Source organism: Saccharomycopsis crataegensis (genome assembly GCF_037102585.1).
Source record: "Saccharomycopsis crataegensis DNA, jcf7180000000073, whole genome shotgun sequence".
Lineage (NCBI taxonomy): Eukaryota > Fungi > Ascomycota > Saccharomycetes > Ascoideales > Saccharomycopsidaceae > Saccharomycopsis > Saccharomycopsis crataegensis.
Genome location: NW_027043820.1, coordinates 1,673,864 through 1,700,142, shown reverse-complemented (window position 1 = coordinate 1,700,142; position 26,279 = coordinate 1,673,864). Strand labels below are relative to the sequence as shown.

Sequence of the window (26,279 nt, the reverse complement as noted above, 5' to 3'; positions counted from 1 at the left end):
GCCAAGAGAACCTTCCATTTCCCCAATGCTGTTCATAGATGGGTCTATATATATAGTCACGTGACAGAGAACTTTATGACATATATCAAGGATCTTTCAATCATTATCTATGACTTCTTCAGATATTGATCTCATCGAAAATGTATGTCGGATTTAAACTGAGACCAGTATTTTGTGTGGCAACTGGGCAAAATGCCATCTTTAATCTCGCCAATTTTTTATTTACTCAAAGTTTTTGCATAGTGCGATCTGCTGAGAGAAACTGTTGAAGTGTATTATTATCAAACGAATTTCAAAAATAAAAAAGAAAAGAAAACCAACAAGAGAGAGAAAGCAGGGGGTACTTTTATTACAAAGACTCGCTCAATTTTTTCAGAGTTGGAAGTTGAATTTGCCCAGATCAAAGAATATTATGTCCTAATGTAAATGGTGTGAGCAATGAAACATTATCACCTCCACTTTTATTAGTTAACGGTCCCGAAACCCCAATATTTACATCAGTTATCATTAAAAAAATACTTTCTGAAGATCAAGACTTTTAATTTCCGTTTCGCTTTGGATTTCTATCTGCAAATACATATCTACAGCATTATTAAGTGCTTATTTGGCATAGACGACGCTACAGTTTGTCACATCGTCATTAATTCTCTCCAGGAATGTACTCATTAATAACCCCCGAATGTTCTAAAACCAGAGGAAAATTTTTCATTCGGTTTAGGGAAAGGTGAAACATATAATTCTCTGTGTTGTAAAGGTTCGGTTATATTTCCTGGGTGCAAATTTCCGTTTTCAATTTTTTTTATTTTTTTTTTCTTCTGTGATGGATAACACATCATTTGTTGTTGGAACACAAGGTACCAGAAGCATTGGGAATATTTGGATCCACCAGGTATCCCATATACGCCAAGGATCGTTAGCGGTGAGATATTTCACGAAAAATTCCCAGGTCTTGTTTTCTAATGAGCATTTTGCAAATGATGGCTAAAAGATATTTCGTCTCCAAAGAGTTTGGACAATACATCAGTGACTGGGCAGTATTTGTATTCTTGATGTTGGAAGTGGCAATAATCGGCGAGCACACAAAACCATTCTCTAGAGAGTTTCGTCTAAATGATCCTTCCATCCAACACCCCTTTGCTGACCAGGAGCGTGTTCCAGTGGTATTGTGTTTAGTGGCTGGGTTAATTGTCCCAATGTTGGTGATGATAGGAACTCTTGTGGTAATGCACGGTCACGATTTTGCGGGAAATAAAGACAAATTCAAATATCACTTACATCTTATTAATATTTCGTTCCTTGGTCTTTGTATCACCCTTGCTATTGATATATTTTTAATTGACACTTTGAAGAACTGGATTGCCAGACCACGTCCCGACTTTCTCGCTCGTTGTGGACCAAAAGTTCCTAAAGGCGCTGACCTCACCAAAAATTATGATTTGAGTATCTGTACTGCACCACTAGGAGAACATGTATTATATGACGGCCTCAGATCTTGCCCTAGTGGCCACTCAGGTATTGCTTTTGGCGGGCTTTTATACTTGAGTTTGTGGCTTGCTGGTCAGTTGAAAGCCTTTAAACCAAGAGTTCCAATCTGGAAGCTATGCGTTGCCGGAAGCCCTACCGTTTTGGCTGCATATATTGCTCTCAGTAGAACTCAAGATTATAGACACCATTTTGGAGATATTATGTTCGGCGGAATCATCGGAGTAATTGTTGCTATTGTCGTGTACTTGAAGTACTTTCGTTCAGTATTTGATTTCAATAAATGCCATGCACCATACAGTGCCAGCGATGAATCTAGTGATTGGTCAACCCCCGATTCGACTGAAGATAATGAGGTACTATTGCCGGTATAAGTAGATCGCAGCCATTAAAATGCTGTTTCCAGCTTTGAGTATTTTTGAAACTTCTATGAGTTGCATAAAATATTATCATGTTGTATTGATGTTACTATTGTGCTACTTGAGGTTTGGATCATTGGATAGTTCCCAGAATGCTGAATGATGATACTAAAATCAGGGAATACATTGAATTATTGAATCTATTGAATTAGAGGCCCACTAAAGTCCTATACAGAAAGCCAGCAAATAGAACAATTTTCAAATCAGATACTCAATTTTCTCATATCTTATAAGTGTCTCAAATAATATATGGTTATTACAGTGTTAAACCTGAGGCGCAATTCTTCAGTATGTACATCTGGGATTTGGCGCATTTAGAGATTTGGCGCTGTGTGTATGTAAACTATTTGAGCGCTAGAACATATGACTCATGAGTAGTTCAATCTTTTAGTATAACAAGACAAAATCTTCAGTTACGTGCTTTTGTCTAGGTTTGCGAACTTTCTATTTCTGCTACTTTTTAGTATATTAGCAAATTAGGTGTTACACCCCCACTTAGGCAAACTATACTGAGGCAAAAAAAAAAAAAAACAGAAACTCGGATCACAAAGTATACCCCAGCGATTTAGAAACCCGCAACCGTCGCCGTATTAACAAACATCAGCCACTTCAGGCCCTTTCAATCATGTTGAGGATCTTTAATAGGCCTTCGCTTCTTCTTTGCAAGAATGCGTCTAGGTCAATTTATAAGAACACTCAATTTCAGCAACGCTCCGGGGTAGCCACATTCAATAAATCAACTAATTATCACGAACGATATTTCAAGTCTCTACCATTCATTTCTCTCGCACTTGCCGGTGCATTGTATTGCTCTACATCTATAAATAATGAACAACAATTTCCAAAGCCGATTCGCCCAAGCAATACAGCAGAGAAAAAAGTTCTTGACATGCCGAAGGGTACTGATTTGGTGAGTAGGAGCCTTACTGATCATCCTGATGCAGAAACATTTGAAATTGGATTATTTTTGACTTCTCAAGAAGAGTATCGTAGGGAATTGGCCCAGGATAGGGCTCAGGAATTGCTGAGGTGCCCTAAGATATTCAAGTGGGTAATAAGATTGAAATTTTTCGTTTCTGACTATGTTATGGAGCCAATACTTACTGGAGTGAGATTCATAGAACTCTCAATGATTTTTCTCCCGGTGATTATTGGATATCCAATAATTAGTATCCTTGGACCTAAAGTGAAAAACAAGGGGGATAGATGGGGAAAGCTTGTATGGAATAAGTTTTTTAAATATTGTCTTGAATTGGCGGGACCATGTTTTATCAAGATGGGTCAATGGGCTGCTTCTAGAACTGATATTTTCAGTAAAAACTTCTGCCATGAGTTGGAAAGTTTACATCTGAATTCCAAACCTCATTCTTTTCCGCAAACGAAAAAAATTATCGCTGATAGCTTTGGAGCCGAACTTGAGTCAGTATTCGAAGAGTTTGTGGAAAAGCCTATCGGAGTAGGATCAATTGCTCAAGTACATGTAGGGAAACTTAGCGAAGCTTACTTGAGAAGAGTTGAAGGAGAGGTTGGGGAAATCGAAAGGGAAAGAAGCAAAACCATGTTGGATGAAAGCTATTCGGCAAAACTCCTAGACGAATTGAAAGAAAGATTCAGTTTATACAAGTATCATCGTCCAAAATCACATCAATGGGTGGCAGTAAAAGTAATGCATCCAGGGGTTGAAGAAAAGATTGATCGTGACTTGAAGATAATGTCCTTTTTCGCTAATATTATTAATCTAGTCCCTACAATGGAATGGCTTTCTTTTCCTGAAGAAGTGCAACAATTTGCCATGTTCATGAAGTTACAATTAGATTTGAGAATTGAAGGGGTCAATTTAAACAAATTCGCCAAGAATTTCGAACATAAAGAAATCAGAGAAAAATATAACTTAATTAATAAAGTGAAATTGCAAATCAAGTTCCCAAAACCATATTTGAAGTGCTCTAATCGCCATGTTCTTGTGGAAGAATATATGCATGCTGTGCCAATAGCAACGATCTTGGAATTAACAGATATGGTTAAAGAAAGATTAGCAGAAAATAACGGCAAGGACAAAACTCAAGAGAAAAATTTTATGAAACTCAACAAAATCTTGTCTAATGAAATCCTCGACAGTTTCCTACAAATGCTAATCCTTGATAATTTTATCCACAGTGATCTCCATCCAGGAAACATTTGTGTGCGATTCTTTAAAATTGATAAAAATGATCAGGAGCTTTTTGGGTCTCCTGAAGATAGTCGTGAAGTGACTCTAGATATGCAGACAGTTACGACTGAACTCCTCAAACTTGATCGTGCAGATTCAAGCTACGAAGATTTGTTGAATTCCTTTAATAAACTCTTTGAGGAAGGTTACAGACCAGAAGTTTGCTATCTAGATGCTGGGCTTGTTACCGAGCTTAATAATCATGACAGAGTAAATTTTCTTGAGCTTTTCAAGGCTTTATCTATGTTTGATGGCTACCGTGCTGGGGAACTTATGGTTGAAAGATCCAGAAATCCTGAGGGTGCCAAGGACCCCGAGATCTTTGCCCTTAAAGTACAAAGACTAGTGGATACCGTCAAAGATCGAGCTTTTACTCTCGGAAATATTAGTATTGGTGATCTATTGGATAAAATGCTCGGTATGGTTCGTTATCATCACGTGAAAATGGAACCTGATTTTGTGAATGTGGTTGTTGCAATATTATTACTCGAAGGAATTGGTCGTCAATTAGACCCTGAATTAGATCTTTTCGCAAGGTTAGTATGGACTTTTTTGTTTGGATTTCCTCTGTCACAGGATATTATGTGGCTAAAATAATTATACTCATAGATTTTTGTTTGTTTAATAAAGCCTTTTTTTTTTTCAGCGTCACTTTCTATTACGAAACTCTAGATTTTTTTTCCTCTACTATAAATTACTAACTTTACAACACAGTGCAATTCCAATTCTCAGAAGAGTCAATGTCAAAGACGCCAAGCTTTTGGCGGGATCTCTGACTACAGCCGATATCTTAAGATTTGCTCTTATATGGGCAGCTCTTGAGACGCGTCAATTGATCCATGCTACAATTCAAGATGTGAGTAAAAATTTTCATTCTCTTGCGGCCTTTTTCTTTTTGCCCAAAATTACTAACAATATGTCATAGATATACTATCTCGTCTGTACCGACGGGCTTGCACCGAACCACTGATATGGATAAAATAAGGTGCACGTGTCAGATAGGGTAACAATAATCATCATCGCACCTTCCTTTGATAAAGCAGCGAGTTTTCCTGCTCACTTGTCTTCTTGTAAGAATCCTTTTGCAAGCATTGCCGCAATGAAGTTTGGCAAAACGTATGTGTGACAAGCAGAAGGTTACCATATCTTCCTATTAATTTTTTCAAAATCGCATTCTGGTTGGAGGGAGCGGCCAAACTCGCTGTGCGCGGGAAGGTTAGTCAGATTATGATGGATAATAATGATTTAAAATATTTAATTAGGATATTGATAGATATTTTAAAAGACAAATAATCTCTTCAGATTAATGCTATAGAAAGTAACTTATTTCGTTGTTTGACAATCGTTCCCGATGCTCATTGGCTTGTGGGAATGAATGGCCTACTCCACAGAACGGAGATTACCACTCTTTTTTTTTTTTTTCGGAATTTGATGCTAACAAAATATCAAGCTTCCTTATTCATCAAGTGCCGGAATGGTCTGGTTACTATATGAACTATAAAGAACTCAAAAGAGAGATCAAAGCGATTGTTGTTGCTATTGATGATTTCCACTCCACTGTGGATGCTACTAATGATTTTGTGGTGAAGGACGGTGCGGTTTTATCCGCATCCGCGGCGGGTGCGGAAATCGCCAGCACTTTGAATGATGAAACCGTTAAGAGTTCTTTGGCAGGGTTTTTCACCAAACTTGATAGAAATATCGAGAAAGTGGAATCTTTTTATAACTTTCAATTCTCGGAATATGAGCGTCGTCTTAAAAGAGTGACCACCGCCATGCATAGCCACAAGAAGGATGGGAAGATGGAGTTTGATAAGGAAGAGCTTGAAGAGGTGATTGGGATCCTTGTGGAGTTGAGAGGGAATTTTAGAAACCTCAAATGGTTTTCTGAATTGAATAAGCGTGGATTCATTAAAATCTTGAAGAAGCTCGATAAGAAAGCCGGAACCAACAAACAAATGTATTATTTGAGTTCTCATATTTTCCCATTAAGTTTTGCTAGCGAAACTGAGATCTTACGCGAATTGAATTTAATCAACAAGTATCTTTCCGAATTGTCCCCACAAGCTGATGAGCTTGTTGCTCTCACTACTACTACTACTACCACTGGTATTGACTCATCCTCTGGCCAATCGACGGCCAATGGAGGCTACGTTTCTCCAAACTCTGGAAAATACATGTGTTACATTCGCAAAGATGATAGTGAAGGGCTTATCAAAGAGTTGGCTAATGAATTCCGCTCACCAATTTTGACTCCTTCTAAGCTCTTGCTTAATTTGTTGAATAAATCTGCGCTTTTCCAAGCATTTGGCTGTATTGACAAACTCATGGAATTCACCCAGGTACTTAATGATTCCAGTGATATAAGTGCCAGAAATTTCTTCCACCATCATATTATTGCTCTTGGAAAACAAACTGTGGAACGCGAACAAAAAGAAGCTGAGAAGGAAAAACCCACCACCGAGGCTAGTGCCGCAACTGTTGCTAATACATATGGCCTTCTTATTGAAAGAGATATGTCTCTTCTTCCGGCTGCAGCTCCAGATAAGAATTTCCGTCTTGTTGGTGCTTATGGATCCGATGGTGTTAATTCGAACGATTCTCCTAGTGGCTTGGAGTATATCCTCAGTAGATTACCAACATCACTGAGACACTGCCTCTTGCAGCGTGATAGTTACAAGCGTGCCCCATTACACTACGCTGCTCAATACGGCCTTAAGGAAACCTCTGCAATAATCATTGATTTCTTGAAGAAGTGGAGTCATTGGGATTCTAGTGTTGCTATTGATGATATCACTGTTTGGGGTGATGCAGAATATTTGACTCCTTTGCACTTGGCACTTGTTGGCGACCATCCAAAAACCACTAAAATATTATTAAGCTCCATGGATGGTGATGTTTCATTGAGTAATCCTGGTTTGCTTTTATTGGCTGCTCGTTTGAAGCTGTCTCGTTTATTGGAAAGCTTATTAGAAGTTAAAGGTATGGATATCAATTACAACAAAACTGATACTATGGAAACGGCGCTATTCATTTCCGCAAAGTTGAATTCCTTGGATTCAGTTAAGTTTTTACTTCAAAAAGGAGCCGATTGTGAGATCCCAGAGGCTTCATTTGGCTGGACTCCAATTTTTGCAGCTGCAGCTGAGGGGTACGCCGAAGTGACTAAGGCGTTAATTGACCATGGTGCCAATTACTCTAGATTAGATAATGACGGCTGGCTAGCAATGGAACATTGTTCTTTGCGTGGTCATTTAGATTTGGCAGAATTGCTATGTCCAAAAGATTATGATCCTTTGAAATTAGCCAAAGAGTCTAACTTAAACAACTTGTTGAAAAAAGATGGTGGCTCATCAACTTTGAATAGCAATGGGTTACCTCCGAAAATTCCAGACTTGGTTCAAGAAAGCACCAATAGTGTTGATAAATTACCAGCCAGCGTTAATGTCGGCCCTGCTGGTACTGATAAGCACATTTATAAAGAGATTAAATCGAATAAAAAGGAAAGTAACAATAGAGATCCGATTAGCTCTTTGAATAATGGTAATAGTTCTGTTCCAACCTCGAAAAAGCCAGTCAAATCTTTCGGACATCAGTTCCTTAAACCAAATGAGTCCATGGTGTTATTGACTTTGGGAACCACTGACTTGCGTGATAAAACTCCGGCAATCCAGTTGAATCGTGTTCCAGTATCTAAAGCACATTCTACGGAGCTAGATACAGCCTTGTCGGTTGCTATTAGCTGCAAACAATTGAAGAACCAACCACCAGTGGTCTTAGATTTACCATTAGATGATAATCATGGCTCTGCTACTGATCCAATCAGCTTCAAGTTTGTCAATCAAGATCCAAGGAATGCTGCTATATATTTTGATATCTTTCCTACTTATTCATATGCTGGTGAAGAAGCATTGTCGGGCTCTACTATCAACAGTATTAATGATGTCAATGTTAGTAAAGTGATTAGCCAAAAGAAACGTAAAGTTCTTGGGCGTGCAATTGCTTTACTCGGCAACGTTTATACTTCTGTGGGTAAAGACAGACGTTCTATGTACAACGTTTGTACCGTTCCAATTATTGAGTCAGTCACTTTGGAAGAGTTGGGGACTGTTCGTTTTGAAATTCTCGACGTCAGCAGTTTCACTCATCCTAATATGACGTATGATATCAGTGAATCTTATTGGAAGACCTTGATTTCGACAAGAGTTATTGGTCATCGTGGTTTGGGTAAAAACATCAACAGTAAGAGCTCTTTACAATTAGGTGAGAATACTGTCGAATCGTTTATTGCTGCTGCTTCTCTTGGGGCGTCTTATGTGGAATTTGATGTGCAATTAACCAAAGATCTTGTTCCTGTGATTTATCACGATTTCCTAGTGGCGGAAAGTGGGATGGACATTCCAATGCATCAAATGACTGCCGAACAATTTTTGAAATTGAGTGATCATCGTCCAGACCAAGATTTTAATCTCAATTCTGGCAAGTTCCCACGGAACAAACATGCTTCTGATAACAGGATCTCATATGATGATGATGCATTGTTACTGAAACGTAAATTCCGTTCGGCATCTTTGAGTATGAATAATAAGAAGGCTCAAAAATTTACCATTGGGAATGATAATGATGATGATGATGACAGCGATGATGAAGAAAAACTTGGATCGGTATTTGATGAGAGAATGAAATTGACGAGAACTTACAAAGAACAAGGATTCAAGGGTAATTCCCGAGGTACTTCTATTGCTTCTTCCTTTGTTACTCTTGAAGATCTTTTCAAAAAATTGCCAGAAAATGTCGGGTTCAACGTTGAATGTAAATATCCAATGTTAGAGGAGGCACAAAAGGAAGATTTTGAAGAAATTGCGATTTCTTATAACAAATGGGTTGACGTGGTGCTTCAAAAAGTATACGATCATAAGGGCCAACGGAATATCATATTTTCGTCTTTCCATCCTGATGTTTGTATTTTATTGTCGATGAAGCAACCGGCAATTCCGATTTTGTTCCTCACGGAAGCTGGGTCTCAGTTCATGCCTGATGCCCGTGCATCATCGTTGCAGGCAGCTATCAGATTTGCGAAGAAGTGGAATCTCCTTGGGATTGTTAGTGCTGCTGCTGCGATTATCCAATGTCCTAGACTTGCGAGTATTGTCAAGAGTAACGGATTGGTTTGTTTTACTTATGGTGCCTTGAATAATGATCCGGAGAATGCCAAACTTGAAATGGAGGCTGGGGTTGACGCAGTGATTGTTGACAAAGTGCTTGCGGTGCGGAAGGGGTTAGCTAATGCTTGATTCTCTCCCCTGTGAAGGGTTAATATAATTTATTTTTGATATTTTATTTTTATAGTATGCGTCCATTTTTTAAATGGTAATTGTGATCATCGGTGATAGATTCCAGTTTTGTCGTCATGTAGCATCGTATTCGTAAATCCCAGCGAATTTCATTTTGGGTAAAAAAAAAAGAAGAAAAAAAAGCAACGGTTTTCAATTTACGAGTTTGTATCAGTAGATTGACCGTTGTGTTGTAAAATATACCCATGGCCAAGGACCTAAGACTCTACCAAAGGTCACTAAGACATATATAAAAGCACATACCACATGGCTTTTGTCTAATCTTTCTTTGTTAACGGGGAATATTACCAAAAAGAACGAGAGATATGCAGATCCGGTAGATTAACCGACAGGAGCTTATTTACGAATTCTCATCGTAACAGGATTTTTTTCTTTTTTTTCCTATGAAATCATCACTAAAAAGCGACATCCTTCACTTTCACAACAACCATCAACAACAACAGAAGGCTGCCATTACCTACCACAACCGAAAGGCAATGTACGAGAGGTACGACTGGAATGAGCAATCCCAGTCCAAGAAACCAGGCTTCAAGTTGTACGACCACCAGCGATCCCAGGCAGCCGACATTTCTCCCAATGACGGTAATTCCAGCAACCACCTCAACAGCAACCCTTCATCTTCAGTTTCTCCTTCTCCTATCCAACCATCACCAATGGTGAACTCTGCAATGAACCCACAGCAAACCCCTGGTATTGGGCCTCCGTTGGTCAATTGTTCAGAGAAACCCTTACCAAAAAAGCGGGCCACTCGTAAACGTCATAGAAACTCTCATCTTGGCTGTGCTACCTGCAAACAAAGACGTATCAAATGTGACGAAAACCTTCCATCTTGTAACAACTGTATTCGTGCTAAGCTCAAGTGCGCTTACTTATCCCTAGACGAAGTTTCTCGCCAGGCACTTCGTAAAGCTCAAATGGCTCAGAGAGTGAATCAACAAACCACGGTTCCTGATGTCAACAACAACAACAACAACAACAACAATAATAATGGAGAACCAATGAACTTTGTTTCCTCAACAAAATCCTCAATGGTGGTTGAGCAGTCATCGGATGTGAAAATTGAATCATTACAAAATATATTACCAAAGGAACAAAAAGAGACAGAAACCGGAAATTATCTTGATAATGCTGACTACTCCAGTGGCCCTCTTAGAGCACTGAACCAAAAACGGCTTGCATCTGATCGTAATTTGGGTATTTTGACCGATTATTCACAGGATCAAAACGTAATAAATAATATATTCAATGCCGTCACCAATACTACCTTGAGATCAGGAAAATCAAGAAAAATCACAAGTCAGAAAATCAACGCTATTCAGCAACAATCAAGAGCTTCTCAAGAACCTTCCCATCCCTTCAATATTCCGCCTTTGAATGTCAGTATCCTCCCTTTCAAATCGCACTATCGGCCTACTCAAATGGCGACGGAAGATAGCAGATTCGTTCGTCCTTTCAATAACTTAGAGAGTATTCGTTATTATTATGTCCCAAAGGATAATCATATTCCGCTTTTAAACTTGCCTAATAATAATTCTCCAAATCGACCAAGTTTCACTTTGCCGAGTATTTCTAGCCATTTTCCAGCGGGCGGTCCCTCACAGTTTGCTGGGCATACGACTCAATATCAAAATGGCCATATTCAAGACCATCAACTGCTTCAAAAACCACTGATACCTCAATATTATCAAAACCCTTTGCGATTTCAATCTGCGCCGCAAACTCCTATCGAAAGTGGGACCCCGGGCCAACACTCTCATCTACAAGTCCCATCCGGAGGAGGCTTCCCTTTAACGGATACCCAACTTCAGAGCCATCCACAATTTGAAGAATCACTGCGTAACCAGTCAATTCCGGATACTGAGAGCCTTTCCCAACCAGAGTGTTGTGAAGTTACTTTCCCGCTTTATCCAATGCCTTCAATATTTACTGACAGTTCAAGCTCTTTAGAATCTGAAACAGACCGTCTCCAATTGGCGTTCAGAGACTATAGAATTTTCCAAACTTATATATTGTATTCTTCTGCATTTGTCAAAGAAAGCCGCGGATTGAAAAATTCTACTGGTGTTTTGAAGATTAGAGAAAAAGCCATAGTATTTATGTTTGAAAGATTTTCGATGTTATCAGAGAGCGCTAAAGCACATATTGCAGTGGAGTCTGCAGAACTTTGCAATGATTATCTTGTTAGGTTTGGTTTGTTTATGATTTCCTCTTTACCAGTTCATCACGCCTTACGTATCATGAACTTGAATCTTCGTTGTGGTATTCAAGTATGTGATTTATACGATAATGTTCTTGAATTCTATGTCACCAAGTTACTTCCCTTTACGGTGCTTCCAGAATATTCTCCCACAGAATTGGTTAAAAATTGCGGTAATTTGGTCCAGCTGAATATATATGTTTGGTTTGAGCTTATAAAATATTTTTTGAGGCCATGCTACCACCCTCGGTTCTTGAAAGAAATATATGAAGTGTTTGGTGAACTAAAACGACTTTTGAAGGACGATTCTGCGATTGTCGGTGAAAATTTGCGACAAAAATATCATCGCTTGGAACAATTTCTTGAAACAGTGATCAAGTATTTGGATGATGTTGGAGACTCTTTTAATCCAACTTCTATGCAACTAGTTTTTTCATTGTTGAGTAATTGGATGCGGATATATCCTTATTTGCACCATTCAGAAAATGATAAAAATCCACTAGAAATTGCAATTATTTTGTTCTACCAACTTGTTTCAAAGTCTTTGGTTGCAATTTTCCCGGAAACTTACTCATATTTCTTGATCGGTTTTGAAGGTCTCTATCCTGTACCGTTGCGTGGTACTAGAATTTATGATTTGAGAATATTTGATAAGATGAATCCGGATAATAACATCAAGACTGGTATATTTCTTGGGAAAGTTCGAGAAGTTTGTACATACTGTGAGGTGGTTATGGAATTCTTTGATCGTCGTGAACAAATGCTCACCAAATTTCTCAGCAAAAATAGCTTCTTATATCAATTTGTTGACGAACCACAAGTGATGAAGAAGTTTGCGCACTTAATTAACTCTCCATATTTTGCAGCAAACCCAATTTCTCCAGTAAACCCTGGAACCAAAAAATCAGAATTCAAAATTGAAGAGGTTTATGTTGAAAAATTCAGACCATTGGTGAATGTTAAAAGCACCCCGGAAGCCCCTAAAAATGGTGTTTTTGGGTCTCTTTCTTCTAATTCAAGTGCTACCCAGGAAGTTATGAAATATCTTCCGAACTGTGGATATGTTCCTGCTACCATTGAAGATAATAATTTCAATATTTATCTGTTGGTGCCACATTTCAGCAAATTCAAAGCTACAAGGGACAAATTGGTCAAATGCGCTGTCGAGGAGCCTTATAATTATTACACCAATATGTTAGACAAAAATTTAACAAACATTAAGATGCCATAAAAGGACAAATTGTTTTGTTTTTAAGCTTTTTTTTTCTTTTTCTTTTTTATTATTTTATTATTGTATTATTGTATTATTGTATTATTTTATTATTGTATTATTTTATTGTTTTATTTTAATTATTGCTATTGCTTTTATTGCTTTCACTGTTACTATTATTTTATTATTAATTATTATTCAATTCTTTTATTTTAATTCAGACTTAGGTATTACTATATTCTTAATTTCTTCTATTTTATCCTTTTTCTTATTTGATGATTACACATTTGCTCATGCTACAATATGATCTTTATTTTTGGATTGCCTGAAACCTTTCTGCTGTGTATAGATTTTCTGCAAAAAGCCAAATTCATTTTTGCTTTTTAATTTTTTTTTCTTTTACATTAATGGTACTATGTTGTATGTGGCTGGTGTGCTTCTTGAGATTCTTGATTGGAAATACGTGCTTTGAATAACTTTATTTTTTTTTTTTTTTTTTTTTTCAACCCAGAGATATGATGAAAATCGTTATTCTTATGTCATGGGAGATCACCTAAATTACACCCGTGATATTGGTGTACAGCAGTGTAAAAAACCAAACTATTGACACAAAAATTTTCTTTGCATGATTGATTTTATTTCATGAAAACTCTCTCAAAATCGGAATATCATAAGTCTCTATTTAACAAAGCAAAATGACTGAAGTCTATACATGTGTTGGTGCTGATTGTGGTACAAAAACTGAATCCACTCTTAAATGTCCTGTATGCTTGAAACAAGGTGCCACCTCTGTATTCTGTGGCCAAGACTGTTTCAAACGTAACTGGGGCAAGCACAAGTTTACTCATCCAAAAGCCGGAGTTGATCATTATGATCCATTCCCTGAGTACAACTATACTGGAAAGCTTAGACCATTTTACCCGTTAACTTTGAAGCGTACCGTTCCAGAAAATATCAAAAAGCCAGACTATGCCGCCACCGGGTATCCAGAGAGTGAAGTCAAAGAAGCTAGATCTTCTCAAATAGAGGCCATGGACGAGAAAGAGCTTAAAAAATATAGAACCGTCTGTAAACTAGGTCGTGAAGTCTTGGATATTGCTGCTGCTGCCGTTAAACCAGGGGTGACCACCGATGAAATCGATGAAATCGTCCACAATGAAACCATCAAGAGAAAAGCTTATCCTTCACCCCTCAATTATTTCAACTTCCCAAAATCGGTTTGTACTTCTGTCAATGAAATTATTTGCCATGGGATCCCTGATAAGAGACCCCTCAAAGATGGCGATATCGTCAACCTTGATATTTCTCTATATAAAGATGGGTTCCACACCGATTTGAATGAAACTTACTATGTTGGGGATAAAGCTAAAGCTGATCCAAAGATTGTCAACCTAGTGGAAACTACCCGTGAATGTCTTCAACTTGCTATAGACTCTGTTAAACCAGGGGTTCCATTCCGCTCATTTGGTAACATCATTGAAAAGCATGCTCACGCAAACGGGTGTCAGGTAGTGAGAACTTATTGTGGTCACGGCACTGGTAGATATTTCCATTGCTCTCCAGAAGTCCCACATTACGCTAAAAACAAGGCTAGCGGTCTATGTAAAACAGGGGTGGTATTCACTATCGAACCAATGATTACCGCTGGTACCTTCCGTGATGTGAGATGGCCAGATGATTGGACTGCTGCTACTGCTGATGGTAAATACACTGCGCAATTTGAACATACCTTATTAGTCACTGAAACTGGCTGTGAAGTTTTAACTTCAAGATTTAAGAGTTCGCCAGGTGGCGCTGTTAAAAGACTCAATTAGAATGATTTTTGCACTATACTAATATTGAAACATTTTGACAAATTTACAAATTGAACTTCACTAGAAAAGAAAATTATGTAAAAATTTTTAATGCAGAATGTTGTAGTGCTTTTATAGTATAATGTTTATCACGAATAGTAGATATAATATAAAAAGGATGTGGTGAGCCATGTGTAGGAAATGAATAGAAAACAAACAGGGAAAAAAAAGCAAATACAGTCACACAAAATGATATAAACAAAAAGACATGAACAAAATGAGAATATGATTAACGAAAACAAAAAAAAAAAGATTGTTTTAAAAATAATTGGAATAATTACCATCACCTTTTGTAAATTCCTCCTCTAGCTTCAAGCTATCAAATGCAAAGCTTTGTTGATTAGAATCATTACTAACGTTGCTAAGTAGCAAACTTTGCTTTATACTGACATTACTGCCTTTGCTGCTATCACTACCCAAAACTTTGGTGCCACTTTCCAGATTGTAATCAGCAAAATTGTCGATGATATCGTTAGCAAACCGATTTAATTCCAGTCCATTAGCAGCGTGCGTATTTGGAATATTTTTGACATTCACGCCAATATCAAGAGTTGATGTATCATTACCATACATAGAATCTCCTTGGGCGACGACATTATCATTCATGATAGTGTCATCGCCATCATAATTTGAGAAGTTCTCTTTGTTTTGTTCAAGATAGCTTCCGTTAGCGTATTTGTTATAGCAATTGAACCAAGAGTGTTTCAAAGCTTCATGGCTACTCAACCTTTGTTCCGGATTGATTTCCAAAAGGTTCTGAAATAACTCCACCGATTCAGCGCTGATGGTTTTCAATGTATCTGATTCGCAATACTTGATGGTGTCTCTGACGGGATCGTCATTATTGAAAGGAAAATAACCAAACAAACATGTGAACAAGACAATCCCGCAAGACCATAAATCAACTTGTTTACCATAAGGTCTAATGGAAAATTTTTTGGTAGTGGGGTTTAAATGAGAATACTGAAGTATTTCTGGGGCAACGTATTGAGGAGTCCCACAGATGGTTTTTGTGAAAAGTTCTTCTCCAAGACACTTAGACAATCCAAAATCAGCAATCTTGATCACAATGTCCCCATAAGACTCGCCTTGATAATTATTGAAACGAGAAACATACGGATTAGCACTTTTATGGAGTAAGATATTTTCAAGCTTGATGTCTCTGTGAATTATCCCATTTTCATGAAGATAACAAATCCCATCAAGGATCTGTTCGAAATAAAACATTGTTTCTTGCTCAGAAATTTTCAGGTTGACAGACCCAGTGACTTTACCATATAAATCGCCACTTTCAATGTATTCCAAAATCAAACAGGTATTCACCACAGTACGGGTTTTTTTCTTTGAAGTATCTGTTCCAAGATGATGGAACTGATCAATGATTTTCATGATATTATTATGTTCACAAGATTTTAAGGTGCCAATTTCTTTATTGATCATCAATGCTTCCTCTGGTCTAGTAGACTGGACCACTTTAACCGCTACTAATTCGTTAGTTTGTCTATTTCTAGCCTTATAAACTGAGCCAAAATTGCCTTTGCCGATGATATCATTTTCGGTGAAATGATAGTGATCGAAAATATTCCTATTTGATCTTGCCTCTTCCTTTTTTTTCGATTTCTGATCTCCAGGGTTAGAAGATCTAGACGAAAGATGGCGGATATCTTTAAGTTTAAAAATATATTCGTGGAAAGTGCCGAATTTTACCAAGTCATTTGGTTTTAAGAGGTACAAAGTGTCTGGGTCGAGTTTTACGCCATTAATGAACGTTCCATTCAAGCTTAAATCGCTAATAGCCACATGAATTTTGCCATTATTGTAAGAAAGCGATGATAATCCTGTGATTTTAATATTACAGTGAGCAGCAGAAATATGACTGTCCTTGATTCGGATATCACAGCCAGAACCTCTTCCTAAGACAATTGACACGCTAGAATTATCTTTGTCAAGAGCAGACTCAGAAACCGTCAAATCGAAGTTCGAAGAAGAGTTGCCGAGATTGTAAAAAGTCCCAATGGCTATCTGATTATTGTCCATATTCTTGACAATAATTGGGTTATCGAGGACTAATGATAAGACTGGAAAAAGACAGAAAAAGGCTTAAGCAATTGCCTGAAAAGAAAAATTTTCAACGGCAACAAAAGGCACTTATATATATAAATATATATATATATTGTCTCTTGGGGAGAGCGAATATACTAAACGGTCACTTAAGAAAAGAGATAGTAAGAGATGAGATGAGGTACGATGTGACGTTTCCACCTGGACATTTTTTTTGTGTACATGAATTTTCACCCGCTACCCGTGCCGGTTCTGATGGTTACCGTGGACATCCGCGACGGAGAAGGGCAAGCGGATGCAGTGTACCACAACGGCGGGACTGGACAAAGAGATGGACACACTTTTGTGGTTGTTTCTTTCTTTTGATCACCGCTGTGGGATACTAGGTAGATAGACAGATACAATACCCATATGATACAGTATGTGGTGTTGGGTGCACCGCCTGTGTTGTATTCGTATGATGCCACATTGTCTAACACAATCTGCCAACAATCACTGTGCCCCTGTGGAGTGTGATTTGCGTTCAAGCGAGTTCCCGAACTGGTAAATTGCATACACATGTGTTCTCCCCCAAAATGAGATGGGGTCAGTGAGTCTTTTTTATATTAATTGTAGCAGAAAAGAATAGGAAAAAAAAAATGTGGAAAAAAAATGGAGCTAAACTGTACTACACAAATAAACACCACATTATTGGAAATGAATATCGCTAGGATGTTTCCCGACACCCAGGGATTGAGACCTTCCCTCCGGTATTTCATAAAACTACTGTTGAAAAAAGATTATCCTGTTATCGCTGATCAGTTGTCACAACTTGTGAATAGTGAGGCTACTGATGTTGAAATCATTACATCAGTCATAGGCACATTGTTTGAGTTGTATGGAATTGATCCATGCCCAAGCATAGCTGCCCTCATCAACTCTAATCTCTTAAGTGAAATAGTTGTAGGGCTCAACCAATTACCGTTAAACGACAAACAAGGCATCCTTTCTATTGAATACCTGATGATGCTATTTGAAATCTTACATGACAATTTTGCGGTCAACGAACGGAATCTATTGATAAGGTATGATGGTCTTGGAGCCTATATTTGGGAAATCATTGCCAAAGGCGACTTTAACCTAGCCAACAAATGCAAAAAAGTATTCAATTTATATTGTGGGAATAGCATTTACCAATTGGATTCGCTTGATGAATGGATCATTGAAACCTTTATTATTCCGGCATTACAGTCGTGCTCAAATGTACGGCTCGTCTCATTTTCGTTACAATTTCTTGCAAGATTGCACTCAGTGATTTATCCCTCGGAGAAAATCCTTATGTTAATTGGTGACTTGTTGAAACCAACCAATTTAAAGCCTGCTTCCAGTCCATTATCCGCTTCTTTTGGAATACTCAAAAAACAAAAGAAAAAGAGTATAGATTTTAATCCTGACCCGATTATTGTCGAGACATTACTCTATTTCACTGTATTGTTTGCTGGCCACAAATCATCCATTCCTGAGCTTGAAAAAGCAGAAAGTATCATCAATCTACTGTATAATATCGTGGATATTTTGAGCAAAATTGATGCTTCTTTTGAAGTTCATTATTATATCCAACTATGCTTGAGCTCTTTCTTTATAATCAAACCAAACTTTGACGCAAGAGCTTTCCATAAATTGTGGGGATCAAATATTCTTATGATTCACAGGTTGCTTGCTGAATATAAAATCCAGAAGGCTCCGGAAGATCGAGTGGGTCAATATGATAAGGATATTTTGGTAGTCAGTAACTTCAAATTTTTTTACCAGTGTGCAATAAGTGCCAATTCTGCCCTACCAATTATCACCACCAATGAAGATTTCGTCGCATTCAAGAATTTGATTCAATATATTTTAGATCATTGGGAGGCTGCTAATATCACCTCCAAAAATGCTTCGCAGGCATTAATTGATTTAGTGGTCTTCTGTATCGAAAAAGTTAAAAAAGATAAGTCTGCTGATTTATTGAATAAATTGAGCGCAGTTTTAATGGGTAGTAACCTGGAAGTTAAGGAACCGATATTAGAATTTCTAACCGAAGACGCTTACAGACACATGGAGACTAGGTTTATTCAGTTCATGGATGCGGGGTGTTATAGTGATTATATAATACAGAAAGTACAGAACACAAAGTCGAAGATTGAGAAATCTAATTATAATAACCTGGTGATGACCGAAAGTGATGAACGGGAATTTATGTTTATTGGTAAACTTCTTATCAAGAATCTTGGAAAACCAAAACTGATCCTGAAAATATATAATATCTTGAGTGCGGGAGATTATTTTGGCTACTTCATGTCTAGAATCACTGAAATACATTCCCTGGATGTTAATTGTTTAATTTGCCTTCTAATTGAGCTCACACATATTCATTTATTTCCTAATGAAGACGATTATGCTTATTTCTCAGCATTATTTGATGATTCTCTGGATATGACCAAGAGAAATATTATGATTCTCATTGTCAATTCTGCAGCTTACTCTAAGATCCTGGACCCGATTATTAATTACCCAATGTTTTTGATGAAGATTTATTCGTTAGCAATGGCTTCAGAAAATGCTACTCTCCAAGTGCGGGTTTACCGGTTTTTCAGAACTTTAATTAAGCATGTTACTACAGAAAAAAAAGAAATCCTATCCGAGATTTTACGAGAATGGGATTTCTTTTATATTATGATTATTTCAGTTTTGGAAGATCCAACTTCAATACTTCAGTTAGAGGCAATAGATGTCCTTCGATATATCTTTGAGCAAGGTTTTTTCCAAGAAGAGGTGGATAACAGTAATGTGTTATTTACTGTGGTAAATATTTTTCACTCTAAACCAAAGTATCGCTATGATATTATGAAAATGTTTTATGGATTTTGTTATAGTAAAAACATTGACTCTACGCAAAAGGAACGGCATTTACTTGAGGCAAACTTTTTCTTGATCATCAAGGACTATATTGAATTTTTCAGGGGTGAGATATTGGAGAAGGAAAACTTTACCGACAACAGCCCAATTTTGCGGTTATTCTTTTTGAATGTTGGGTATATATGTGTGAAGTTTCTGGATTTTAACAAAAAGCTAACCTCAGAACAACATCAGGATTTATTTCGAATTTCATTGAAGATGTTGAAATCTTCGCCTAATACAGTGCTTTCACAAATAGGGATCGAATATATCACCCAGCTAGTGAGAGCTTTGGACTTTTGCCAACTTTTTAGCATGGATAATGGTGCACAGAATGATGAATTTTGCTGTGTAATAGGAAATATTTTCAGTGACATTTTGAAAGATCAGAAGCATCCAAGAAGGGATAATATTATTAAAGATATCTGTTGCATTTCTGAGATTTACGTCAGCAAAGATTGTTCTAGAGTCAAAAATTTAAGAGCATCATATTATCTCTTGGAGCCAATGTTGAGACTCATGAACGAAGGTGATACTTTGGGATTGCAAGTTTCCAATGAGATGTGGGCTTTTTTTGCCGGGATTATTGATTCCGGAGAAACTCCCGAAATTTTGACATCTTTCTTTGATAAATTAAGGATGTTGGTTCCATCATATGGGTCCATAATTATGAATCTTTATCTTGCTGCAGAGCAATCAAATCCTTTGAATGTTATTTTGTTTTCTTGGAATGTGGTAATTAAATATCCTAATTCCATGTATGCTAAATGTATATTCAATGATTTTGGGTTCAACGAAGTCATATATGCTTTGAGAGAGAGATTTCAAGGCGATGTTACATCGTTGGAAAGGTTGAGTGTTATTGAGAATCTGCGTATCCACAGCACAAAGAGGAAGATATTTTTATAGTAATAGCCAACTTGAAAGCATTTTTTTTTGCATTTGAGATGGAATTAAATCACTACTGACCGTTACATTCTTCTTTTTTTTCTCAATACATCCATCTCTTTCAATTAGTTTTTTGTTTCTACCGCGGTCCTTATGAGCAGATTTTCTATTTCTTCCATATTCCTTTTGAACGGATTTTCCATTTCTATACCATATTTTCCATAATACTAATACATTAATTGCGCAAACTTCACTTATGTAGTAGCATCAACAATCTTATAGGAATCACAGCTAAAGATCCTGTATGTAAGTAGTACATTTATCACGATCTTGGTGTAGCATAACATCATTTCTCGAAACAATAACATCCCAAAAGTTTGAAAGCCCAAGCATTTGCTCAGCATATATATAGTAAGCGTCTTTTATATGACGAGTTTTGACCTCACAGTGACAAGTATGAATTTGCAACATCCTTGATACTATTTATTGTCTGAGATCACACGGCCTGCATGCATATGAATTAACTCTACCAAATTTTCTCTGAATCTTTTAAATTTTTCTTCGGGTCTTTGAGGAACGGAATATTCTAAAGATATTTTTTAACCCAATATGGTAATAAATCACTTATAGGGGTGAGGGAACCATATTCCCGAAAGATGTATAGCTGGAACTTCAATTGGCCCCCTGTGATATCTCACCATCTAATAACAATCTTTTCATTTTAATAGATAAGACATATCTCTACATTCTAACATTACAAATCTTGAGAAGCAAAAAAAGAAAGTATACAATAGACCTTGACTTGTACTATTTATAAAGTGCCTTTGCACATTCTATCATACAAACCCAAGGCCTTAATAGGGAAGGCAAATCTATAGTTTGGATATTCAATGGCACAAGAATGATTGAAGACCCCTTCAATACCTTCTGAAACCCATTCCCCATTTGGTTGTTGTTGGGCGATCAAGAATTTAATCCCGTTGTCAATGATCTGTTTGTTAGGATATTTACCCAAAATCAATCCAATTAAAGCCCACGCCGTTTGGACCACTAGAGGGCGTTCGCTATCCACATATGTATGAGTTTCGCTACTCTTCATGCTTTCACCCCAACCACCACTTGGCATTTGACGGGACGCAAAGAAATCACAACCTTTACGGACCACCGGGTCATCATTATACGATCTCTTCACTGTAGATAATGCTTCAAGGGCAAACATACCAGCATAAGTGAAACAGACACCCCAACAACCATACCATGATCCATCAGGATTCTGAGCACCGCAGATATAATCAATGGCCTTGGAAATCGAGAATTGAATTTCTTCGTGACGATAGTCATAGTATTTTGTGAAAAAGGTGAGCCCAAGAACCGCCGAGTCGGTACACTCCACGTAAGGATATTCCACCATGATGTTACCAAAGACTTCCGCAGGGTTGATTTTCTCTAACAATGGGGTGGCTCTGATTTTTTCGTAAGTGGCAAAAGAACCGTAGTGGAAGTTTCCAAGATTCTGTAACGATAAAAGTACATCAATTCCTTTGAAAAGTAACTGTTCGTCAATAAGCCCCTTAACTTTTTCAGCATATTTTGGGTGCTGTGAAACCATGATAAGGGCCTTGATCCCTTCAGCAGTACAGTCGCTAACGGTGTAGCCCTGAGTTTTGGTTGAGTATGGGAACGCACCAGTTCTTTTATCTCTAAATGATCCATCAATACAATCAGTAGTGAATTGCGATCTTAAAAGGAATTTGAACGATCTAATGATTAAGTCTTCAAACTCGTCAAGTTCTGCGAGTCCACTCATAAAGAAATATTGGACAACAAAACTAGCATCCCAAACTTGACCACCGTTGGTTCCCATCACTGTCATTCCTTGAGGTCCGTGAAATAATACATCCTTGAAATCACGGAGCATATTTTTGAAAAGTTCCGAATCTGCGCCTTCTTCAATAAGAACCACGCAAGCGTTGAATGCATAAGAAACTGGGGCAATACAAAGCCCGCCAGTATTAAACATCTCCTTTTTGATGAGCTCGTAAACTTTTTTGTTGGCATATTTCACAAGCCATTTAGGTCTAATATACTTATTATACTGTACCATAGCAAAGTTAGCAATATCCAAAACGGTGGTATGCGGATAGTATAAATCAACACCGCAAACATCGTTTCTATGCTTTGACCACTGAATGCTGTCGAAATCTTTTATAAAAATTTCCGATCTGATTTCTTTGATGAGTTTAGTTTCAGGACCCTGGTATTTAATAGCACACAAGTAACTCAAAGGTTGATAAATTGCTCTGGTATGGACCCACCATTTCCCTGGATGGATAGGATTGTACTTGTATGGGGTAAGCCAAAGTTCCGCTGGTGCAGGATTCACCCCATCCCAGTTAAATAAGTTCAAAACTGATAACCAAGCTTTACCCCAATGCGGGTTGTTAATGGCACCTCCAAATGAATGTAAAGTCTTTCTTGCCTTTACACAAACTGGATTATCTGCAGGTACCCCTAGAAGACGTAAAGAGATGTATCCAAGACTAGTGCCAAAACACGTTGATTTATCAACTTCGTGAAGGCCCCAGCCCCCATCGACTGGGTGAGCCGTATTAACCAAGTATCTGATGAGTTCTATTTTAGTGGAATCTTCTATTTCATTGTTGGATATATAGTTGACGACAATATAGCCAATGGTCATGAACATCGGGCCCTTATACTGCATTGGGAAAATACCTGAAGGCTCTTGAAACTTCTTCAAGAATCTCCCACCTTTCACGGCAGTATTAAAAGATTGTGAGCGAGACTCATCAATATTTGAATTGGTTTCCCGTACAAGTTGGTCAAGCTCTTCCGGGGTCATATTTTGCAAGATATATTTGACATAAAATGATTGAGGGTTTTCATCAAGCTCCTTGTCCGAAGTGAGATACTTCCATTGGGTGGCCCCCAATTCGTCTGAATAAAGCCTCCATCTCGCAGGATCTGTCTTAGGAAACCCCAATCTATCTGAACACTGCATCTTTGGCTGATCCACTGCTACTCTATACCCAAAACTTGAGATGATGACGATGCCTCTCGTATAGAAATATTTCACAAGAAAACCAGACCACATGATGTACCAGCAGTTTGGTACCATAAGTGAGGGCCCACAACCCAACCTGCCCCCGTGCGCACCGCACCGCACCGCCCGTCAAAAAGCGGCGAAATTTCCACCACATCATCATCACCAAAAGCTATTCCATCTCCAGTAATTCATTATCTAAAAGAAACCACCAACTCACTCAAATGCAATCTATCGACTTTTCCACACACGGTCGTGACATTGACTCCGTTTATAAGAAGATTGTCACCGGCGACGAGTCGATTTCCTGGGCCATCTTCTCCCCAGATTCCTCCAATTCTTACAAGCCGGCCGAACAAGGCTCGGGGAATGATGTGACGGAATTCGTCGAAAACTTTAATGAAAGTCGCGTGGAGTTTGGTTTAGCCAGAGTAAGTCCACCAGGCTCTGATGTTAAGAAATTGCTTCTTATTGGGTGGTGTCCTGATTCTGTCCCAATTAGAGCCAGATCATCATTTGCTCAGAATTTTGGGACCGTGGCCAAGATCTTACACGGGTACCATGTCCAAGTCACTGCAAGAGATGAAGATGATTTGGATCCTCAAGATTTGTTGAAGAAAGTTAGTGATGCAGCCGGCGCTCGTTATTCTATCCAAACTAATGGTCCTTCAAATTTCGGTAGTTCATCATCGGTTAGAAAGCCAATTTCTAGTCCAGTTTCCAAGCCAATTGCTCCAAAACCTATTACCCAAAAGCCAAAACCTTTTGCTGCTAGAAAGCCTGTGGTTAGCGGCTCGATTCCTCAGGCGAATCAGTTCATTCCAAAACCTATTGTTCCAAAACCAGTGGCCCCAGTTCCAACGACACCACTCTTTGGAGCTGCTGCTGGCGTCTCTTCTACTAAAGAGAAGAAAATCAATGAAGATGATGGATGGGATGGTGCCGAAGAAATTGAAGAGCGTGACTTTACCAAAAAACCTTTAGAAGAAGCCAAACCTGCTTGGAAACCAATTGGGAAAGTTGATATTGATGCCATTCGTTCTGAATCAAAGAAGTCTGCAGAAACCACCCCAAGTGTTAGTTCCAACGAATCTGAGCCAGTTGCTGCTCCACCAAAGAGAAGTCTTCCACCAAGAAACCTCCCACCCAGAAACCTTCCGCCAAAACAACAACCAAAGCCGGAACCAGTTGCTGATCTTGTTTCAACCAAGAAAGAAAGTGCCGAAGAAGAAGAAGATTTGGATGATGAGGAAAGAGCATTTAGAGAAAAGAGAAAACTTTTTGATAATCCAGCTCCAGTGGAAGAACCTGTGGTAGCATCCAAGCCAAAACCAATAACATCAAGTTTCAAACCTTCTGCCGCCTCGGGGTCTAGACCAGTTGCCAGAGTCCCATTGCCTTCAGCTAATGGTTTCAGTAGTAAACCAAAGTCATCTGGAGCTTTAGAAAACGGTAAAACCCCTGCACAAATATGGGCTGAAAAGCGCGGAAAATTTGATTCTTCTTCTGCCCCTGAACCACCTGTTAGCAGTGCTGAAGTTGCCGAAGAGGAAGAACCATCGGTTTCTGAATTGACGAGTAAATTCAACCAAGTCGATGTTGAAGCAGAGGAAGAAGAAGAGGAAGAAGAAGCAACACCAAGCATTCAACGTCCTGCCCCAGCTGCACCAATAGCCACTGCCACTGCCACTAGAGCTGTTCCACCTCCTCCACCAGCTGGTGCATCGACCTCTCCAACTCCTGTTCCTTTGCCTCCAAGAGAGCCAGTGGTTCAAAAAGAAGTTGAAGAAGAATCAGAAGCTGAAGAGGAAGAAGAAGAAGAAGAAGAAAAAGAAGAAAAAGAAGCTGAACCAGAAGCTGAACAGGAATCTGCCAGTGCTATTGCTCAATTTGACTATAAAATGCAGGAAGAAGATGAAATCTCACTCGATGATGGGGAACTTATCGTTGAAATTGAATTTCTTGATGAGGACTGGTGGATTGGCACAAACACTAAGGGTGAAAGGGGTCAATTCCCAGCTAACTTTGTTAAGCTTGTAGACGGTGATTCTGCTGCTGCTTCTGCCACCGCCACTGGTACTAATGATGAAGAAGTCGATGAAAATGGATACCCAGTCCACACTGATAAGAAAGCAGTCGCCCTTTACAACTATGAAGCTGATGAAGACAACGAATTGAGTTTCAAGGCAGGTGATATCATCACTGATGTTTACGAGTATGATGAAGACTGGTGGTACGGTACTTTGAATGGTGAACGTAGCTTGTTTCCAAGCAACTACGTCGAATTGCAATAGGTGCTATTATTATTTTGTCTTCTCTCTTACTCTCTTGTATTTTGTAATTTTTCCCTTTTTTTTTTTATTTTTTGTACATTGCGAGAAGAAGACTGTTGTCATTGGGACATATTGGTTATTACTGGTACTCTAGATAAATTTTTTCTTCATGGGTCTTGTTTTTCGCTTTTTTTTTTTTAGAAACACTTTCCATATCTATAATATACTATTCTGGAGTAGCTTAAAATGGGGATGCCCATGTTATACCATTCATGCTCCTTCGTGCATTACCACGCTTCGCCCCCTTTCTCACACACACACACACACACACACACACATTGGTCAAAAGATTCACC

At 38.3% G+C, this 26,279-nt stretch overlaps 9 protein-coding genes across 9 annotated transcripts; 7 read left to right on the top strand and 2 right to left on the bottom strand. All coding sequences in view use genetic code 12, as the record gives it.

The window, feature by feature from the left end:
* Positions 1 to 959: 959 nt before the first annotated feature.
* Positions 960 to 1,856, top strand: LPP1 (phosphatidate phosphatase LPP1; the record flags this gene model as incomplete). The annotated part of the gene is made up of 1 exon (XM_064995101.1): positions 960 to 1,856. The coding sequence occupies one exon, from the start codon at positions 960 to 962 to the stop codon at positions 1,854 to 1,856; it is 897 nt and encodes a 298-aa protein (XP_064851173.1).
* Positions 1,857 to 2,526: 670 nt separating this feature from the next.
* Positions 2,527 to 5,080, top strand: CQD1 (Cqd1p; the record flags this gene model as incomplete). The annotated part of the gene is made up of 3 exons (XM_064995100.1): positions 2,527 to 4,646; positions 4,825 to 4,966; positions 5,036 to 5,080. The coding sequence occupies 3 exons, from the start codon at positions 2,527 to 2,529 to the stop codon at positions 5,078 to 5,080; spliced, it is 2,307 nt and encodes a 768-aa protein (XP_064851172.1).
* Positions 5,081 to 5,209: 129 nt separating this feature from the next.
* On the top strand, positions 5,210 to 9,404 carry GDE1 (glycerophosphocholine phosphodiesterase; the record flags this gene model as incomplete). The annotated part of the gene is made up of 2 exons (XM_064995099.1): positions 5,210 to 5,226; positions 5,561 to 9,404. 2 exons carry the CDS (start codon positions 5,210 to 5,212, stop codon positions 9,402 to 9,404), a joined length of 3,861 nt encoding a protein of 1,286 aa, XP_064851171.1.
* Positions 9,405 to 9,847: 443 nt separating this feature from the next.
* DASC09_014950 (Zn(II)2Cys6 transcription factor domain-containing protein) lies at positions 9,848 to 12,892 on the top strand (the record flags this gene model as incomplete). The annotated part of the gene is made up of 1 exon (XM_064995098.1): positions 9,848 to 12,892. One exon carries the CDS (start codon positions 9,848 to 9,850, stop codon positions 12,890 to 12,892), a length of 3,045 nt encoding a protein of 1,014 aa, XP_064851170.1.
* A 674-nt stretch (positions 12,893 to 13,566) lies between these two features.
* On the top strand, positions 13,567 to 14,685 carry MAP1 (methionine aminopeptidase MAP1; the record flags this gene model as incomplete). Its single annotated transcript, XM_064995097.1, has 1 exon — positions 13,567 to 14,685. The coding sequence occupies one exon, from the start codon at positions 13,567 to 13,569 to the stop codon at positions 14,683 to 14,685; it is 1,119 nt and encodes a 372-aa protein (XP_064851169.1).
* Positions 14,686 to 14,982: 297 nt separating this feature from the next.
* Positions 14,983 to 16,761, bottom strand: DASC09_014930 (serine/threonine-protein kinase; the record flags this gene model as incomplete). Its single annotated transcript, XM_064995096.1, has 1 exon — positions 14,983 to 16,761. One exon carries the CDS (start codon positions 16,759 to 16,761, stop codon positions 14,983 to 14,985), a length of 1,779 nt encoding a protein of 592 aa, XP_064851168.1.
* Positions 16,762 to 17,436: 675 nt separating this feature from the next.
* On the top strand, positions 17,437 to 20,610 carry DASC09_014920 (uncharacterized protein; the record flags this gene model as incomplete). The annotated part of the gene is made up of 1 exon (XM_064995095.1): positions 17,437 to 20,610. One exon carries the CDS (start codon positions 17,437 to 17,439, stop codon positions 20,608 to 20,610), a length of 3,174 nt encoding a protein of 1,057 aa, XP_064851167.1.
* A 790-nt stretch (positions 20,611 to 21,400) lies between these two features.
* Positions 21,401 to 23,608, bottom strand: ERG7 (lanosterol synthase ERG7; the record flags this gene model as incomplete). The annotated part of the gene is made up of 1 exon (XM_064995094.1): positions 21,401 to 23,608. One exon carries the CDS (start codon positions 23,606 to 23,608, stop codon positions 21,401 to 21,403), a length of 2,208 nt encoding a protein of 735 aa, XP_064851166.1.
* A 266-nt stretch (positions 23,609 to 23,874) lies between these two features.
* ABP1 (Abp1p) lies at positions 23,875 to 25,944 on the top strand (the record flags this gene model as incomplete). Its single annotated transcript, XM_064995093.1, has 1 exon — positions 23,875 to 25,944. The coding sequence occupies one exon, from the start codon at positions 23,875 to 23,877 to the stop codon at positions 25,942 to 25,944; it is 2,070 nt and encodes a 689-aa protein (XP_064851165.1).
* Between the last annotated feature and the right edge of the window lie 335 nt (positions 25,945 to 26,279).